Source organism: Panonychus citri, unplaced genomic scaffold (assembly GCF_014898815.1).
Source record: "Panonychus citri isolate SS breed McGregor unplaced genomic scaffold, ASM1489881v1 Contig00125, whole genome shotgun sequence".
NCBI lineage: Eukaryota > Metazoa > Arthropoda > Arachnida > Trombidiformes > Tetranychidae > Panonychus > Panonychus citri.
The window spans coordinates 594,751-615,969 of record NW_026515530.1 but is presented as its reverse complement, the minus strand read 5'-3'; the positions used below and the strand labels follow the sequence as shown (position 1 = coordinate 615,969).

The 21,219-nt window shown below is 30.5% G+C and overlaps 2 protein-coding genes across 2 annotated transcripts; both read left to right on the top strand.

Moving 5' to 3' along the window:
- Nucleotides 1-8,433: 8,433 nt before the first annotated feature.
- LOC128390679 (aromatic-L-amino-acid decarboxylase-like) lies at nucleotides 8,434-12,237 on the top strand. Its single transcript, XM_053350434.1, has 9 exons — nucleotides 8,434-8,984; nucleotides 9,639-9,752; nucleotides 10,130-10,577; nucleotides 10,831-10,925; nucleotides 11,125-11,192; nucleotides 11,260-11,350; nucleotides 11,426-11,524; nucleotides 11,594-11,695; nucleotides 11,764-12,237. Exons 1-9 carry the CDS (start codon nucleotides 8,784-8,786, stop codon nucleotides 11,959-11,961), a joined length of 1,416 nt encoding a protein of 471 aa, XP_053206409.1. The 5' UTR covers nucleotides 8,434-8,783; the 3' UTR covers nucleotides 11,962-12,237.
- A 772-nt stretch (nucleotides 12,238-13,009) lies between these two features.
- LOC128390646 (disintegrin and metalloproteinase domain-containing protein 15-like) lies at nucleotides 13,010-20,416 on the top strand. The gene is made up of 8 exons (XM_053350396.1): nucleotides 13,010-13,219; nucleotides 13,305-13,365; nucleotides 13,630-14,020; nucleotides 15,099-15,151; nucleotides 15,288-15,393; nucleotides 15,639-15,767; nucleotides 18,721-18,886; nucleotides 19,450-20,416. The coding sequence occupies exons 1-8, from the start codon at nucleotides 13,010-13,012 to the stop codon at nucleotides 20,161-20,163; spliced, it is 1,830 nt and encodes a 609-aa protein (XP_053206371.1). The 3' UTR covers nucleotides 20,164-20,416.
- Nucleotides 20,417-21,219: the final 803 nt, after the last annotated feature.

Below are 21,219 nucleotides of genomic sequence, written 5' to 3'. Positions count from 1 at the left end.
CTTGAAACCGTTTTACCAGAGCTGAAATGGAATCCAAATGATCTGTACAAAGATCGTAACGATCTTACAGGGGTCGATTCTCTCTCTTTGGCTGAACGCTTCGCACCCGAACTTATCTCAGATTCTTGATCATCAGCCACATTAGAAACCCACCATTTTCTCCTTCTCGTATTTTGTAATTTGTAACACTCAACACAACACAGAAAAATAATCGAAAGTACCAATAAGACACATCCCAATGACGCTAAAACCACCAGGTAATAGGTTAGATTTAATGATTTATTTGGCTCTTCTAACATTGAAACAAATTAAGACTAGTGACTCATTAATTGTGAAAAAAATATTCGGGATTTTAAATTGGTATCTAAAGAGTTGCTTCTAAATCCATAATATCCTTTATGATGATTTGATCGAGTATCAATCAAAATTGGAAAATCTCCTTCTAATGTCTCATTCTATCCAATGATACATCATTAGAGAGCAATGGTTTTCTCACTCACTCTCAATTGCTCCTCTTCTCACTCAATATCTTATCATTTCTCTGTCTCTCTCTCTCTTTTATCTTCCTGATGCAATTTACCTTCGTTATTTGATCCTGCGTCTTAACGAGTTACTTGTTGCGGATCCACGTGTCATAATTAGAGTGAAAAACGTTCATCATTAATAGTTGATCTTTGTGATTAATTTTTCTACTCGATTGTTGTTGTTTAAAGGGTGTTGATTTTACTAATCCCACTTAGATTGGTGCCAAAATGTCCATCGAATCACGAGACATCGAACGTACCCAAGAAGCCGAAAAGGTAAGAAAATGATGGAGGAAAAACCCTCAAACACGTGCTTCCCACCCTACAAGTGCACAAAATTAATTGAACAATATTACATTTGATTTCAGGCGTTTATCTTTCCTAAGGCCGGCAACCTGACGGAAGAAGAGATAACCCACTATGAAACCACCAAAAAGAGAATCTCCCTCATGCTGGAGAATAACCAAAAGACAGCCTTTCAAAAGGAAAAAATACAAATTAAACTAAACCAAATCGAAACAACGTGCTTGGAACAAGACCTTCTGATCTTACAAAAGATATATGCTCACCCACTAGATGAATTGAATCAAAAAATTCTTAAAAAAGAAGTGGAATGGATTAAATCGATCATCCGATTTATTAATCTAACCATGAAACAAAGATCAAAAAAAGATACAACAGCGTCATCCGCCCTCGCAAAAAATGATACTCACCCATCGGATAAGCTGGATAACTCATCAGAAACAAAACAAACGAAACGGAAACGAACAAATGAAGCAACTAACATCATAAAACATAAATACCAACCGGAAGCAACTTGGTGGAAATGGTCAGGAACCACAAGATATTACAAAATTAAAATCGAAGGCCCAAGAGACCTACGATCGGTAAACACAATAACAAAAGAATTGGCTGAACTGTCCCTCCCATACACATTCAGAGTAATGGTTTTCAGGGATAGTTCAGTCATTTTACTTAATAAAGAAAGTGAAAGAGCAGATCTAATAAACAGATACCAACCGAACGAGTTAACATTGGAAATAGTGAAATGGAAACGACCCCAAATAAAAATATCATTCGTGCGTCCACCCCAAAAAGAAAGTTGGGAAGCAATGATTGATCGAATGATGAAACTGAATGGTTTCTATGACCCAAAACAATACAAAATATTACACAAATTTGAAATGGGACTAAATTCGAACCGATTTGGTCTAGTAATGGAAATCTCCCCATCAATCAGATCACAGATTGAAACAAGACTAAGAGGTCGAATGTCGTCGGGACAATCTGACTACAAAGTTAAGGATGATTTTCCTATACTTTCATGTAAACTATGCCATCGATTTGGCCACCCCAGGAGAACGTGTAGAAATCAATTGCGATGTGTCAAATGTTCAGGGCAACACCTGGTGATGAATTGCAAATCACAAACGCAACTATGCCCTTCCTGTGGTGGAGAAAACCATGGTGCTTACAGCCAAGACTGCATGTTATATAGATCAGAATTGATTTTATGCATCTCGGACATTGATTATGAATATGAGTACTTGTTGATGTGATTGGTTGATAACTAAAATCCAACACGCTGTTTATCACCATGACAACAAAAAATCTCGACCAACAAAATTGATAATAAAACTGAATAAAGAAAACTTACTGACTGAAATTTTTCATTTCAATGATCTAACAAAGGAAATGAATATTCAAAGTTGAAAATTGATACAAAAAGATTAAATATAAAAATAAAAATAAACTGAAATTAACATTAATATTCAAAATTGAATATCAACACAAAAAGATTAAATATTGAAATAGATCGAAATTATTACTAATATTCAAAATTGAATATTAACGCAAAAAGATTAAACATTGAAATTTATTGAAATTAACATTAATATTCAAAACTGAATATTAACACAAAAAGATTAAAGAAATAAATCAATTGAAAGTTACATTAATATTCAAAACTGAATATTAATACAAAAAGATTAAAAGAAATAAATCAATTGAAATTTACTGAATATTAATACAAAAAGATCAAAGAAATAAATCAATTGAAATTTACATTAATATTCAAAACTGAATATTAACACAAAAAGATTGAAGAAATGAATGAAATAGAAATTTACATTAATATTCAAAACTGAATATTAATAAAAAAGATTAAAAGAAATAAATCAATTGAAATTTACTGAATATTAATACAAAAAGATTGAAGAAATGAATGAAATAGAAATTTACATTAATATTCAAAACTGAATATTAATAAAAAAGATTAAAAGAAATAAATCAATTGAAATTTACTGAATATTAATACAAAAAGATTAAAGAAATAAATCAATTGAAATTTACATTAATATTCAAAATTGAATATTAACACAAAAAGATTAGATATTTAAATAGATTGAAATTAACATTAATATTCAAAACTGAATATCAACACAAAAAGATTAAATATTGAAATAGATCGAAATTATTATTAATATTCAAAATTGAATATTAACGCAAAAAGATTAAACATTGAAATAGACATTAATATTCAAAATTGAATATTAACACAAAGAAATTAAATATTGAAATAGATTGAAATTAATATTCAAAATCAAATATTAATACCAAAAGATTAAATATTAAAATAAATTGAAATTAACATTCTGCAATCAAGTGATATACTTATGTAGAAATAAATTTTAAAAAAAGCTAAACTCAAATCATATATCTACCAATAAAAACTTCTCTCATACTCAAATCCAAAAGTTCCATTCATAATTATAGATGGCACTAGTTAATAAAGATAGAGGAAGGAAATTAACCAGAACAAGTAAACCACGCTACCATTCTACACGTGCAATCTCTATCAATCTAAACAAACTGTTTATCATTATTATTAATCCTAGTTATGTTAAATTGGTTGATAACTATGATCAACGACAACAAAAACTATGTTGACTACTCATCTATAATACCAATCATTGAAGCAATCAATAGCGATCAACATAACGAATACAAAATCGAACAATTAATCCAATTATTAAACTTAATCACTTGTCAATGGTTAGAAGAACCAACAAAAGTGAAAAATGATATTTACGCTGTGGAAAAAATAATAAAAATAATAAAAGAGAAAACAAACCAACCGCCAACAATACAAAACATAAATGATCCAACAATCATCGCATTTAAAGGACTACTACAACAAGAGAAAATCAAAGAAATAATTACTGAAAAATATATGACAGAAATTCGAGGTGAAAAAAGCCAAAGAAAGCAACTTACTCTTTCAACAAATACTCCCGAAAACATCATTCACGAGATAATATCACTAGAAGACATAAACATTACGGTAATACATATAAAATGGAGATACTATGAGATAATCTGTAACGACAAACCCGAAGCAAATGAAGTAAAGACGCTATTCGAAAACCTATGTGACCAACAATCAATCACCATTCAGATTAAAAAGAAAAACGAACAATTCCTGACGATCGTTCAAACCAACGACGTAAACATAATCGATAAAATAAAAAAAGAAAAGAATATTATTATTGTTAATAATAAACAACTACGAATATCACCAAAAGCAACATACTTACAATGCAACAAATGCTCACTGATTCACACCGGATACCATACTCAATGCTCAAACTAATACATCAAACATCGTGAGACAACAAAAACACAAATCGAAGGTATAAACAAATCGACAAATATACTGAATTAAAACATATAAATAAATTGAAAGTAATATTGATACAAAAAGCTTAAAACAATAAAATTTTGAATTGTTGAATATTAACACAAAATGATCGAATACAAAATGTTTAAAGATTCATATCAATAACAATAGAAATTAACACTAATATTCAATTTTGAATATTAATATAAAAAGTACCAATATAAATCAATGAACTCAAATAGAAAAATAAATAGATATGAAATTAACATTAATATTCAAAATTGAATATTAACACAAAGAAATTAAATATTGACATAGATTGAAATTAACATTAATATTCAAAATGGAATATTAACACAAAGAAATTAAATATTGAAATAGATTGAAATTAATATTCAAAATCGAATATTAATACCAAAAGATTAAATATTAAAATAAATTGAAATTAACATTCTGTAATCAAGTGATATACTTAAGTGAAATTAAATATTGACATAGATTGAAATTAATACTAATATTCAAAATTGAATATTAACGCAAAAAGATTAGATATTGGAATAGATTGAAATTAATATTAATATTCAAAATTGAATATTAACGCAAAAAGATTAGATATTTAAATAGATTGAAATTAACATTAATATTCAAAATTGAATATTAACGCAAAAAGATTAGATATTTAAATAGATTGAAATTAACATTAATATTCAAAATTGAATATTAACGCAAAAAGATTAGATATTTAAATAGATTGAAATTAACATTAATATTCAAAATTGAATATTAACACAAAAAGATTAGATATTTAAATAGATTGAAATTAACATTAATATTCAAAACTGAATATTAATTCATAAATATCAAAATAAAATATAGATGGTGTCACTACCGAACTCTGGAAATCTCACGTGCTCTCAAATCAAAAACGGAAACAAACAAATCAACAGTATCTAATCACAAACAAAATAAAATTGTAGTTAAACCTCAAGCTCATAATGAAGTTCACAATTAAACACGTTAATGCCCAAAAAAATCCTCAAGTAACTGAACAGTTAATAAGAGAAACAATAAAGGAAAGTTATTCTATTACTTCCATAACTGATCCAAATGCCAAAACAATAACCAAAGAGTTTCAAACCAACGGAATCCAATGGAATGGTGACCAAGTACTAGTTTACTCTGAGGACCTTATGGTAGAAAACTTCATCAACAAAGCGGACCACCTTACAATAATACGTATACCAAGATTTAAATTGATCGTAATCGCAGTATATCTCCGCCCATGGAAAAGAGGAAAAGAAATGGAAAACCAACTGTTAGCAATGAAAGAAACAATGAGAACGAGAAAAGATCACAATATTATCCTCATGGGCGATCTCAACACAACCACCAGCTACTGGCAAGATAATTTAACAACCAAACACAAAGAGAGCACCAATCCAAATTATGCAATATTACTAAGCCTACTCAACGAATTCAAACTCGTCCCAATATCCAAAAAACTCGAAACAACCCGCCATGGCAACAGCAATGTAATCGATATGATATTTATAGCAGAGCAAATGAAACCGGAGGAAGTGAATAAACAAATTGTGAACTCAGATCACTTCTTATTAATATGCACTTGTGAAGTCGAGAAAGGCCCAAAATTAACACGAACAACAAAGAAATACAAACACTTCGGATCTTGGCAAATGAAGATGAAAAATATACAATTTGACTCGAATGAATGGAACAAGTATCACCCACTAGTTCAAAAATGCCATGAAATCATTTACTTCCCAGATAATAACGCTAAATGGAAGACAAAAAAGACGAAAGAAAATAAATTCATCAGACTTAAAAAAGCACGAAGACAAATTTTGAAGAGGGAAAATAGATCGATGAAAGACATCCTCGATCTTGAAGAAATTGACAACAAATTGAAGAAAAAAAGAGAGAAATTCAACCTGATAAAATCATTGAAAACCAAAGACCCACGAAAACTCTGGACACTGATATACAAATACTTACTTTCGCCAAAACAAGACATAGACTGGAAAAACCAAATAACAATTGACAGCAGAAATGAATGGTTAATCAACTTCTCAACGAATAAACCATCATTAAGAGACAACCCAAAAAATATAAAAGGTTCATTGAGTGAATATGAAAAACAAACACTAATGAAATACAAATCAAAATCTTCAAGTTTATCGGCCGACAATTTTTCAGTGAAAACATGGAATAAATTTTTAAAGATAAACCACACACAAATAATGGAAACGATAGAAAAAATATTCGAGATATCTCACATACCAAACACGGTTACGATACTGGGCTGTGGTTTTGTCCCGAAACCAAATGGTAAAGTTCGAATGGTCAGATCCCCAAATCAACTACTAAAAATGATTGATATGATTATAGCAAATAGATTACAAGCAATAGCACGAGATTTTCTCCTTCCTGATACCCAATTTGCATTTCTGAAACAAACGACAAGAGAAGACTATTTCAGAAGAATGATGGAACCAGATATCAGAAAAGACACAACAATAATACAATTGGATGTAGCTACCGCTTTTGATACCGTCAGCCTAACACCAATCCGAGTTCGACTGACCAATGCCATCGGAGAATCAACAATGTGCCTTATCGACTCACTGAATGAAAACCATTGGTATACATACTACGACAACAACCAAAAATTATTTTCAAAAGCATCATCAACCATCGCGCAGGGAACATCCATTGGCCCTCTCCTATTCATATTCGCGCTCGATTATTGTATAAGAAAGTGGTGGGGAAAAGGAATAAAAGTCTACGCTTTCGCAGATGATATGATGGTAATCATTCCAGAATCAACGGAAACTACAATCGAGGAATATCTAAAACAGATACAAACGGACCTCAAGGAAATTAACCTTAATCTGAACCTGGAAAAAACGAAAATCATGACAAAAAATAACAAAGAGATAAGTGAAGTGGTCGGTTTCAAATACTCACGGAAAAACATAGCAATCACAAAAGTGAAAAGAGAATACACCAAAACCATAGCTGAACACACATTTAAACAAAGAAAAATCCACTGGCCAAAGATTAAATATCTCCCAGTAAAAATAAAAAAATTATTAATACAATCCTACCTGTGGCCAAAGATTTATACTTACCTCCCACTAGCAATGAGCAGCTCACTTAATGAAGCAAAAATAGTGGAAATAATCGGATCAGCCATCAACAACTACACTAGAGAAGAAAGAAAAAGTCGCTGGGGCCACTGGATTATAGACAAAAATCCGTTATGGACGGAAAACTATCGAATCGAAACCAAAATTTGGCAGAACAACAGAAAAGGATCGAGTGAATCGTGGATTAAGGAAGAATGGATATCAATACTAAAAATAGAAAACAAGAAAACAACAGATGGAAAACACAGAATAAGATACAAAATATCTCAAGGAAAAAACCCGAAAATAAAAGTAATACACAACAACAGTGAAAGAATATGGAACTTCAGCTACAACACAATAATCCAAGAATACGATCTAGAGCTAATTGCTCTCCAACTTTTATTAAACATATGGGGACGACAACAAGCAACAATTATCCTTGACACAACAACAACCAAGTATTATAAAGGTGAATCGACATTCGCACGAGGAGTAAGACAGATACTTTCACAACCAGGAGAATGGTACTACGAAGAGGAAACAAGAGATGAAGAATGGGGCAATTGGTGGGAGAGAGAAATTGGATGGGATATACCTCAAAACACAAGGCCAGTGACAATAATATCACAAAAACGAACACTAAAAGAGGAAGAAAGACAAAAAACAAAAAAATTATTCGAAACATCAAATTCAACCTTAAGTAAATGGAATGTGACGCTTGGAGATCACCTAAACCCAAAACAGAAGAAGATATTGAGAATGGTAACGGAACACAGAAATAACTTTCCATGCTGCCAAAGAGTACCAGGAACTAGCGACCACAGCTTCTTTAGATGTAAAATGATTGAAGAAAGATTCCCGGAGATAAAAAGCATAAGAAAAAAGAAAGTGACGGAATGGAACACAAAAGAGATGGAAATATTAGAAGAAATAATAGAATATAAAACACTTTGTCTTGAAGCTTATCGAATTATCTGTAACGGTTAGGTATATGACCGTCCGAGGGCAGCACTTTGAGGCTGCTCAGTCATATGACGACCGTAAGGGTCTTTTCGAGCTTCTTGCTTGAAAAAATAATAAAGTTGCACTTCATTTTATCAGTTTCCATTTTAAGACCAATCCAAACAATTGATTAACAGTTACAATTAAAGCTCCAGTCACGTTCTACCTTTTTTCCCTCATTGATTCTTTAAAAATTAAGTTTAACCTTCTAAATACATCCACGTATCGTAATTAGAGTAAAAAACATTCATCATTAATGGTTAATCTTTGTGATTAATTTTTCTACTTGATTGTTGTTATTTGAAAAGCGTTGATTGAAAATTAGTTTGGGATCAGTTTTCTAGTTGATTATTGTTGCTTTCAAGGTTTTAAATTGAAATTTGTGTAATTTTCTTTCGGGAATTAATTGTAAAATTGATTGTTGACATAATGGACTCAAATCAATTCCGAGAAGCTTCAAAACAACTTGTTGATTATGTTTGTGATTATCTGGACAATATAAGAGATCGTCCAGTTTTACCAAGTGTTGAACCTTTTTACCTGGAGAAACTTTTGCCTGATTCAGCACCGGAACAAGGTGAAACTTGGCCTGAAATCTTCAAAGATATTGAAAAGTTAATCATGCCAGGGGTAAGTTTTTACACGACACAATTACGATTGAATATCAAAGTGAAAGAAAAAGTTATCTTCCAAGTAAAAGTGATTTAGTTCACTTTCAATGTTATGAAATTCATCAAATGTTACCTGTTACTTTGTCTAACGATGGTAATAAAGTTTTCTATCTTTTTGATTTGGATTCCATTGTAATGTAAAAGTGACACCAAAAGGAAGAGAGAGAGAGAGAAAAGAATCAGGAAAGATGATTGAAAAGAAAAAGAAATTGGGTGAGGTTAAATTAGACAGAAAAGTAGACAGAGTTAATTATGATTGTGATGATGAAGTTAAGGGTTTTGATAGGGAGATGAAAAGGAAGTGGATGATTTACCTTTTGTTGTGTAATAAGTGATGCGGATAATGATGCTAAGAATGAAAGAGAATCCAAAAGAAAGAGAGACATTTATCCTCTTACCAAATATCATCTCAATTGTATCTCATCATTTCATCTATTGATTATTCAATTTCGATTGTGATAATCTTCAATTTAATCTATTAACACACAAGACCAGGGAAACCAATTTGATCATGAATGTCTATGGATGATAATGATACTCAATTAATCTCTGTTATCCAATTTAATCGATAACAATTAAGGTCTTTCTAATTGTCAATTTTTCGCCCGTTTAGATGACACATTGGCACTCACCTCGATTCCATGCTTACTTCCCAACGGCCAATTCATATCCCTCAATTTTGGCCGACATTTTAACCGGTGCTTTGGGTTGTATTGGTTTCAGTTGGGTAAGAATTGATTATCAACCTAAATTGTTCAATTGATTAACTTTCAGTGCTACTAATTTAGTGATACATTAGGTGTAAATCAATCGAGACAAACAATTAATTGATTTTCTATTATTATTTGTATCAATCAAATGTTAATCGTATCTTTATTATATAATGATTATGTATCAATTATGATCTGATAGTTTCTATTAATTATTGATAATAGACCCTGAGAATTTAATTACTAACAAGATTGTACTAATCAGGTAATCAAATTGATAATTTAAGGAGTAACTTGAATGTTTTGCAGTGATTGACATTTCTGGTGATTTCTGGTTGTTGATGTTGATTTATAATTGATTGTTTACTTTTCCCCTTTTGATGGACATTTGAAGATCGCAAGTCCAGCCTGTACTGAATTGGAAATGTCAATGATGGATTGGCTTGGTAAGATGTTAAATCTACCGGAAGAGTTTCTATTTTCCTCTGGTGGTAATGGTGGTGGAGTAATTCAAGGAACAGCAAGTGAGGCTACACTTGTCACCATGTTGGCAGCTCGAAGTGAAGCATTAGGGAAAATGTCCAACGAAACAAAATCATTGGATAAATTGGTTGCTTACTGTTCAACTCAATCTCATTCATCGGTTGAACGAGCTGGTCTTTTAGCCGCAGTCAAAATTTCCGGCCTCGAACCAGATGAGAATCTATCTCTTCGAGGTTCAACTTTACTCGAAGCAATTCAATCTGATCGAGCCAAAGGTTTAATCCCATTCTTTGTTGTTGCCACCTTAGGAACCACTAATAGCTGTGCATTTGACAATATCACTGAGATTGGTAAAATATGTGAGTTTTTATCATCATCATTATATCACTTTAATCACCATCTCAGCATCATTTCCGTTTCCATGACAACTTTTCTTCATCTTTTCCTTTTTTCCCTCATCTCTCATGGAATAACTTGATCCATAAAATGTGTCTTCTTCTTCAACTTATCTGATACTTAATCTTAAATATATTTTTACTCTATTTTCTATTCTATTCTCTCTCTCTCTCTCTTCATCTTCATGATGATGATCATCATCATTATGGATAATAGGTCAACAGGAAGGTATTTGGATGCATATTGATGCTGCTTATGCTGGTTCAGCATTTATCTGTCCTGAGTATCAACATTATCTCAATGGTGTTGAGGTGAGAGATGATAATGTTTATATTGATGATTCAATTTCCATTGATTATTCATTCACAAAATATTATCAAATTCATTATCAGATTAATCAATGAATGGAAAACTTTTCACCAACAATTAGATGATGAGTAACACTCATTTCGGATTAGAATTAAACTTTTTTTTCTTTCGATATTTATTAACTAATCTTTTGTTTCATAGTTTGCTGATTCTTTCAACATGAATCCTCATAAATGGTTACTAATCAATTTTGATTGTTCAGCTTTATGGTTAGTATTTTATTCACGTTTATCAAAAGCTCAATGAGTTTAATTGAACTTTGGTCTCATTGTTCAGGCTCAAGAATCGTAATCTACTCGCAGGCGCTTTCAATGTTGATCCACTTTACCTGAAACATGATAAACAAGGACAAGTTCCTGATTATCGGGTAATTATTTAACTATGGAAAATTTTCACAATAATCAATTAACTGTCATTCAAATTGATTGTTCCAATTAATTAGCATTGGCAAATTCCGTTGGGTCGTCGATTCCGTTCATTGAAAATGTGGTTCGTATTGAGAATCTATGGAGTCAAAGGATTACAAGAATACATCCGAAAGGTAAACAATTAAACATTGATTGTAATTTAGATGAAAAGTGATTAAATTAATTATTCTTTAAATTGTTAGCATGTTAAACTGGCTCATGATTTTGAGGATTTGCTGAAAACTGATCAACGATTTGAGATCACAAATCCAGTTGTCCTTGGATTAGTTTGCTTTAGATTGAAGGTAAGTCGTAATCATAAATTGATCTCAATTAATAAACTAATTAACATTTGAAATGTCTTACAATTTAGGGATCTGATGAATTGAATGAAAAATACGTGAAAACAATTAACGATCATAAGAAAATCTTCATCACCCCGTGTCGCATAAATGGCCAGTACATAATTAGATTTGCGATCTGCGCCCGATCAACCGAGATACAAGATATTCACTTCTCATGGAATGAACTTAAATCAGTTGCTGATCAGATGCTAACTGAATCAAATTAAATCACCACAATTATTATTATTCAATCGATACCAAAAGTATTGCTATTAATCAATCGGTGTTTTGATTTTATTAGAAAAGAAGAAGAAAAAAAAAGATTCTAATTCTAATTAGAAATGATTGTTTAAAACTTGTAACTTACTTTGTTATGTTAATTGTTTCAATTTAATTGTTAATTGTTGTAATGATTTTCAACTGCATATAATCAATATGAAGATTAAAACTGAAAAAGTTTCAAAATAACCCGAAAAAGTAAAAGTTTTCAATTGTTAATAAACTTTTCCCATTTCCGATGGATCAAAATCTGTAAATTGTCAACAATTAGCTTATCCTAAATTGTGACAATTTATTAATAACGATTATCAGTATATTAATAAGTTCAATACAAAGATTAATATAATAACATTATTTTTCAGTGAAAAATTAAACTAATATCAAACTCATCCTGTTACTAATGACAATTGTAATTATTATCATGATTAAATTGTTATTCAGTGAAAGTTTATTTCTAACAATTAAATAGCCCATTGAATTGTTTGGTTTACAATTAAAACCTCTAATTTTTAACAATTAGATACAAATGAAAAGTTTATTGTTAAATTGAAAATTTGAATTACATTCAAGTTTCATTTTCACGCCTTTAGATTAACCAATGATGATGATGATGATTAACTTCCTCTGTTAACAATTACAATTACAATTAGAATTAAAATTTAACCCCCTTAACTAAATGGACACAATTATAATTGTCCGTAAGGATAATAAGTTAATTGTAATAATTTTGGTTGATGATCAACAGTGAAAGTATCAACAAGCACCGTTGACATATTAACTTTTGCTAAATTGAAATCAACATCAAGAATCAACAACAATTAGATCAGTTAATTGCTAGAAGAGCCAAAATTGTGTCTCAATAGTCAGTAAATTGTGATAATGATTATTAACCTTGGAAATTGATTAAATTGTTAACTGTCCATTTCTACTTCAATCAGTCTAATCATCTAATTAATGATAAATATCAACCTTTAATTATTGATTAAATTGTTCACTATGACTTTTAATTGTGATAATAAGTACATCAAAAATTGGTTCAAATGGATTTACCTTAATTGTGATTATGTTTCTGGTCAATATTGGATTGAATCTAAATTTTTAATGCCAACAATTAACAACAAAATTACTAACAATCACCAGCAATTAATTTTCCTCCTTCTAATTTTATCAACTAACTTAATATTAACAAGTACAAGTTCAATTGAAGTAAGTTGATTAAATTGCTGTTGACAATTAAAATTAATTTGATTGAAATATGTAATCTTTTTCCCCCTTTCATCCAAACAATTAGCGAAATGATTTACTAATCAATCCATCTACATTGATACCACCAATTACAACAACAATTAAAAGTGATTACATTGATTTATCACCTCCAACAACAATGATAACTTCAAAAACATCGGTAACAACAATTAAGACAAACAATAAATCATTAGAAATTGATTATTGTGATTTAACTTTTATAAGTAAGTTAATCATCGGGATTACAATTGTTTCTGATTGTGATTAATTGTGATTATCTGTCCATTTCAGATGACGAGGACAGGATAAAGGCGTTTCAAGATTATCTGATTATCAATGAAACATCAATAGTTAATTATAATGATAAAACACTGGTAAAAATTTAATCAATGAATTAATTAGTAATCAACATGATTTTAATCACACTGGACGTTTGAAAAGGTCATTAAATAAAATCTATACCATTGAGACTGCGATTTTCGTTGATTCAAGTTTAGCCCAAAGGTATGAGGGTAATTTGGGTGATCTTCAGCGTTTAATCATGTCAATCATGAATGAAGTTCAGTTAATTTATGAATATTCATCAATGGAAACTCAAATTCAAATTGTAATTACCAAATTAGAGATATTAAGTAATCAAGGTCCTGACGATGCCTCAGGTGATATTGACCAATATTTGGATAACTTTTGTCTCTGGCAAGCAAAACTTCATCGAGCAGAAAATTGGTCTCAAAGGTGGGACCATGCACTCATGTTAACAGGGTGAGTATCATGAAACTCTCTCAATCGATTGAAAGAAAGATGAGAAATATCAGAACTTTTATTTTTTTGTTCTTAATAGAAAGAGAAGAAATTAACCTAGGATTAATTTCTACCAATAGATGTCACTGTGCTCGCGAGTTTAAACCCGATTATTTAATTGTGATCTTTTGGTTGATTGGTTGAGAATTTAGATTTGATTTGAATAATCTTATTGTTTAGTCTGAGAATTTACGAGAATCTGATTAATCTAATCGAGAAAATATTCGTTTCCAACTGATAGTTGGGAACAGTTCTTGAGATGGAAAAGAACTCGAATCATCACAAAAAAACGATCTTTTGATGATCATAATGTTGTCGAGTTTTTTTTATTTCCTCATCATTTTATCTTCTCTCTCTCTCTCTCAAAGTCATTATTCATCCTGAAGATGAAGAAGAGCAACAACGAATAGGATGATACCTTTTTTTCCGAATGATCATCATTATGATCATCAGAATCATCTGAGTAAAAAGGATAATGGTGAAGATGAGAAGAAGAAGAAAAAAAAACCTTCTCTTTGCGTGAAAATCATCAGACTGATCAGTTGGTTGATCATCTATTGTGGAGATAGTTAATAGTGAACAATCAATTGATTCAATTGAAGTAAAACTCAAGACAACTGAGAAACTTTCTCTTCCTTTGATCATCATCAGAATCATTCTCATTCTCATCACTTTCACCTCGTTTAATCTGCCTTTTCCTTACCTTATCCATTTCCCTTATTCTTACCTTAACTTTTACTACTCTAATTTTGATGATGATGATAATCATCCCTTTGATTGTCAGTTATCATCAAATGATCAACACACACATACAGTCACTCTCTCAGACAGAATCAAACAGTTTCCTATTGATTATAATAACAATCACCACAAAAAGCCAATATCTGCTTACATTTACTTTCCATGTAATCAAACATTTCATCATAAAGATATTGATGTCGGAGCAAATGATCAAATCTAATCAACTTATATCCAAACAATTAACTCGATGAAACTTAATCAATCTAATAATAAAAAAAACCAATTCCTCTTTATGTAGACTTGATCTTTACAAAGCAACCGGAGGAGGCAAGAAAAACAAGAAAGTCTTAGGTAAATCTCCCATGTAAAGTTACCTGATTATCACAAATTACGAGTAAACTAAACTGAATAATTTGATTCTTAATGAATGAAACTTTTTTCTCATCTTTTCACAATTTTCATCATCATGATTATCGGCAAATAAAAGGCTTGGCTTGGGTTAATGGGATGTGCAAGCCAACTTATAGTTGTACCTTGAATGAAGGTAAAAGTTTCGAGGCTTCATTTGTTATCGCTCATGAAATGGGCCACAGGTAAGTGATACACTCTCAATGTAATAAATAATATATCATAAATGTTTATCTTGATATTACACAACTAAAATGGTCATCATAATGTGCTGACCATAAAGAAACAAAGACAAGGTAATGTTAATGTCTATTGATGATGCAACTATTTTTCTCTTTCTTTTTATTTCCTCTTTTTTCCTCCCTGGATGTTTATCTATTTTTTGGTTCTGTATTATCAAACAATTGCAATTCTAAAATAAAAACAAAAGCCTTGGAATCCTTCATGATGGTCGAGGTAACAATTGTGATCCAGATAAATTCATAATGTCTGAGAAAACTGGTCCTGGTAAAGTAAACTGGTCACCCTGTAGTAATGTTTATGTAACCAACTTTTTATCGTAAGTATTAGTAGATATTAACATGAACGATTATCGTTATTATCACAAATATCATTCAGAACTTTTCTATCCCTAACTATCAACTATGAGAAAGAGATAAAGTTTAATAGCATCTATCGAAAATGTAATTTCCTGAGGATGGAAAATGGAGATGATCTCTCTCTCTCTCTGTACTTAAGTTAAGAATCGAGTTGATATTTAGTTGAATTTCTTTTTTTGAATATCATGCTAATGTTTACAGAACTTATTTTGCTTCGAATGAGAAAAACAGTGGAAAATTTCCCAATCATTTCAAAGGAATTTGAATAAACTTGAAACAATTGATGATAAGAACGAGGCTCAGATGGAATCACAAATCAATGAACAAACAGAATCATTAATAGAGAATCAAAAGAAGGGAAAAAGAAAGAAAAAAATAACAATTCGAAATCCATATTATTCCAATTTTGCTTCTTTACTGTTCTAAATATAAGTCATACTACTCGTTCATTAGTCGATTTACTGTTTGCATAATCATCGAATTATTTTTCTTTCCCACTCGTTCTCAATTTCTCCAGGGAGTTAGAACTATTTATCTTCTTAGCTTAGATATTTTCTTTTTCTACCATTTTTATCATCATTATTTCATCATCCATTGTATTATTTTCATTGACATATTGAAAGATACAATTCTATTCTCTCAATACTTTGGTTATGGAAGAATAAAAATGATGCTGTAAGAAAAGAAGAGAGAGAGAGAAGGAAATAATAAAAAGTTCTGATAATAATTCGGATGAAATATTTTTCTTTCTGATTTATTTCTCACAATTGAAATTCTCTCCTTCCTAGTGAAAGATAACTTTAAGATAGTCTAAACTTGAGGTGACATTGACAGGTAACAAAAGAGAAATTTCCTCTTCTCAATCAAGTGAAATAATATTTACCTATCCATGATTCTTACTCGAAATTCATTTCATATTCAATAATAACATTCACACAGTTTTCTGTTGAGTTTCATGAGATACAAATGAATAGAAAGCTGAGTTGAGCTTTTCATATTGTTTTCACATCAAAGTTACATAACATTGGAAAAATATCTGGAAGAAAATCTTTCACTCTGAATTTCCATCATGACTTTTTGTACTTTTTATCAATTTTGTTATAATTTCGAGTCTCAGTTGATAGGAATACGAATGTGATCTGTAAACTATATTCAGAGAAATTGATTTGAAATTCAACTCGATTCAAGTTCGAGCAAAGATAATCATAGTCTATCATAATCTACATACAATTTTGTGGCGAAATTGAGTTTCCATTGAATCACTTTGTAGTCTCATCATTTGGTCAGTAAAAACTTTTCGATTCCATTAGATATGATAAGAATAACTTTTCGAAAAAGTTTCGAAATGTTTTATTTCTTTCTTTTTTTAGAATTCGATTCAAAGTTTTTCTGTTCTTTTTATTAGTTTGTATCTTAAATCGAACCCATTGTTCTTGTTCTCAATGGTGAAAGAGAAAAAAAAATCTTTCTATTCTTAGTATTCTATCCAGTTTTATAGTCTGATTACGTTTTTTCCCTCATTTTTTCTCGTCTTTTTTCATCCTCATCTTCATCTAAAGCTGATTATTATGTCATATCTAAATAATTGAATGAGGAGCGGAACAGAAAAAAATAGTTCTAAACTGAATTCTATGATAATATTACTAGAAACGGAAATGAGAGATGCGAAAATAGGAATGAGAATAAATCATCATGTTCACTAGAATTCAATCAGAATGAATTGAGAGATGAAAATGGACGAAAGACAAAAAAAAATATTTCCATTGATTTTATCAGAATAATTTATCAATCATGAAGAGAGAAAAAAAGAAAGAAAGAAAGTGAGAGAGAGAAATACGAATATTCCTTTGACGGAAAAACAAGAAAAATGAACAAGTCGAGTAAAGAAAGTCCTGGAATATTAGAACTCGAGAGATTGTCTTTCGATTAGCAACAAAAAAAAACTCGAACTACAAGATGAGAGATGAAAAGAACCAAAAGAAAATGTTGAAACCGATTTATCAGAATTATATGCAAAGAATAATATTAATCATGGTAAGAAAAATGAACGATTCAGATATTTTTTCATTGCTAAAATTCAGAGTAAACATGAGTATGGAATAATTTTTTCTGTTGCAACTAAAAAAATGAAATATGAATACTTGAATCACCATGATAATGAATTCAAATTATGAGTAACTTTTAATTCGTATTCAAATGAATTGGAATCATAATCAATTCATTTCAAAGATTATTTAAGTATCTCTTTCTTTATTGATCATCGAGAGAAAACCATTTGAAATGTGAGATGAAATTTCTGTACCGAAAGAATAAAATCTTCAACTATTCATACTGAAGTAGTTTTCTATTCATATTCTGAATGAGAACAAAAACAATTTTCATGATAGTAATTCGCTAGTCATTTATGCGAATCACTAGTGAATGATGATACCTTCAAGTGATCAGTAACGAGAGAGAGAGAGAGAAATGTCTCTTTCTCTCTCCATCATCATTTGTCTATTCGATCATCATTATGAAGATGATTTTATTCTTGTAAAAAGAGGAGAAAAATTGATGAAAACTTTTCTGTTCTCATCTTTTCCATGAAAAGGGGAGAGAGAATGAAAATATTATCTGATATAAAATTCTGGTAACTAGGATAACAATGATGGAGAAAATGATGAGCATGATAACAGTTACAATATGAAAACAGTTTCACCTTTGTAGTGATTCAGACAATGGATTTTGGATATAAAAATGAGCCAGATGATGATAAGTGGATGAGTCCTGAAGATGGAAGATGATAATATATTGATTGATGAGAGAATCAACTTAAGCAATGTCACCTCTCATTTCTATTATTGAACATTCGTTATTATTCAAATCTCTCTCTCTCTCATTTTTAACCTTTTTTGTCCATTTCCTAATTTCTAGTCGTGGACATGGTCGTTGCTTGGAAAACGTTGCCATGCCAACAGCGGAACTTGATTTTCGTCGAGCAGGTAGACTTCCGGGTGAACAGTTTCCTCCCAATATACAATGTCAATTAGCACTTGGAGCTCAGTATAAGGCTTATATTTCATCTAAAGAGCCTTTTAGTGTAAGTATCATTTACCGTTATTGTTATTACCGATCATCTCATTCAAGATAAATATCAAAATCATCAACTTGAAATTTACACTTATCATGAGCTTCATCATGAAATCATTAAATAAACTTTAATAATAACACAACGATAACATGAATTGCATGACAAAAATAATGAGGGCATGATGATGATCGATAACAAGATCAATTATCATCATTAAACCTTTAGATTTTATTTGCACAAAAAGTTGACCAATGGTCATCAATAATTGATAATAATCAACATGAAATATAAGATGTTAAGTATCAGTAATCAAAATTGTTAGAGTGTACATTTGATATGTAATAGAACTTTCGATTTTTATTTACCTTAATTTTCATGTTCTAATGAATTAACCTTTCATCTTGTAGAGATTATTTCGTCATCATCATGATTTTCACCTTCCACTAAAGCTATAGAACCATTTATTCATTAGTAATATTGTTTCAATATTTTACTTCGATAATATTAGTAAATGTTTTCCTCGAATTGTGCTTTCGCTTTTTCTGTTTCTCTCTCAACTCTTATTCTATTAGAACATTTGTCGGGAACTCTGGTGTCTATCTGGAAGCTGGGCAACACCGGCTCACCCGGCACTCGAAGGATCCCAATGTGGCCCTATTGATAAACGATGCTATCAAGGTTCCTGTTCATCGATTAAAACTCATCGGCCTACACCAAATGTTCAAATGGGAGATTCGACGATGAATCGATTTACAACTTCTCTAAGTCAATTTGGTTCACTTTCGAGTGGACAAATGATTCCAAATGTTGGATCGCGACCTTCAACACTAACAGCTCTTCGTCGGTGGAACCGAAATAGGACCGGTTTCAGGCCACTTAGAGTCAAATCGAATCTTTTACCAAACTCTTATGCCAATCTCGCCAATTTACCAAATCGTCAACAATTACCTTCAGTAACCTACACCAATCGACAGCAATTCATCCGATCTTCAAGTGACACTCAACGAACGATAATCAACAAATCGTCTTCCCAGTTGTTGATCGCGCAATCGAAAAGCAAAAGTGTCCAAACTAACGATACTAAGAAAATAATTCCACCTCGAATAGATAATAATTCAAAAAAATTGAACAATTCAAAGTTATTACAATTAATTGATACAAAATTGAAACAATCATCATCCATTCAATCAGATCAGAACAATTTATGGATGGAAACGATTCGATCACAATTAAAATCAATCACCGATGGAGCTAAAAGTTTTTTCTCCTCCCTATTCAATGGTTAATTTCAACCATCAAGAACTAATTGTAAATAACTGAATAAACTTATCACAATTAGAATCAATAATAATAACAATTAAATCTGAAACAATTGACCAATGATCGTTCATAATGATTGATGAACAATCAGCTGATCAATGAATTTAACCGGGCAACTTTTATTGCTTTTAAATTGCTGAATTAACCAGAACAATTAAACCTTGATTGTGATTAACACCAAGAAAAAAACAATTATATTCAAAACCATGGAAATGATAAAATAAATCATCAATATTTTCAATTAGTTTGATTTAATTTTTCAATATTTTCAATGAGATTTTGATTAGTATTCAACTGCTATCCTTGATTAGTATAATTTAACCTTCAATGATTAAACTAATTGTTTACAATCAATGGGAAAAGATCAGTGTTGATGTTGACATTTTGCTTGTAAAAAATAAAACAAAATGATTAAGATGAATTTAGTCATTAATCAGATTTAGATTATTATTTTGGTGTACTGATTGTTGAAGATTTAAATTGTTAATCATTAGAGATAATTACCTTGCGGTTAAATTGCATCACAACAAACAAATTGCAACGGATAAAGTTAATCAATTATGATTGAATATCAAAGACAAATGTAAACCAAATACACTAATTATCACAATTAGCATGTGAAGTGATTAATGATATGGAAATGATTAGATTTTAATCAAATTTTTATTCAACGATTTTGTTTTATCATTTGCATAAGATGATGAGGATGATAAGATTTTCTCTCTCCGTCTTATTATTTCAATAAGATGAATTTTCATCTTCATTGTCTTAATTTTGATGGGATTTTTTTTCTGTTTTGAATTATCATCAATCGTTATAATGATGATGATGAAGATAATGTTAATAACGTGATTTTGTAGAACGAAAAAAGTTGCAAACGAAAGAGACCAAAAGAAAGAGATGATAAGGAAGATGATGTTGGAGCAGCTCAGAGAGATGAATATGAAGGACTGAATGGATTCGTCGTATTGAAGAAACCCAGAGAGAGAGAGAGAGAGAGAGAGAGAGAGAGAGTCTCTACT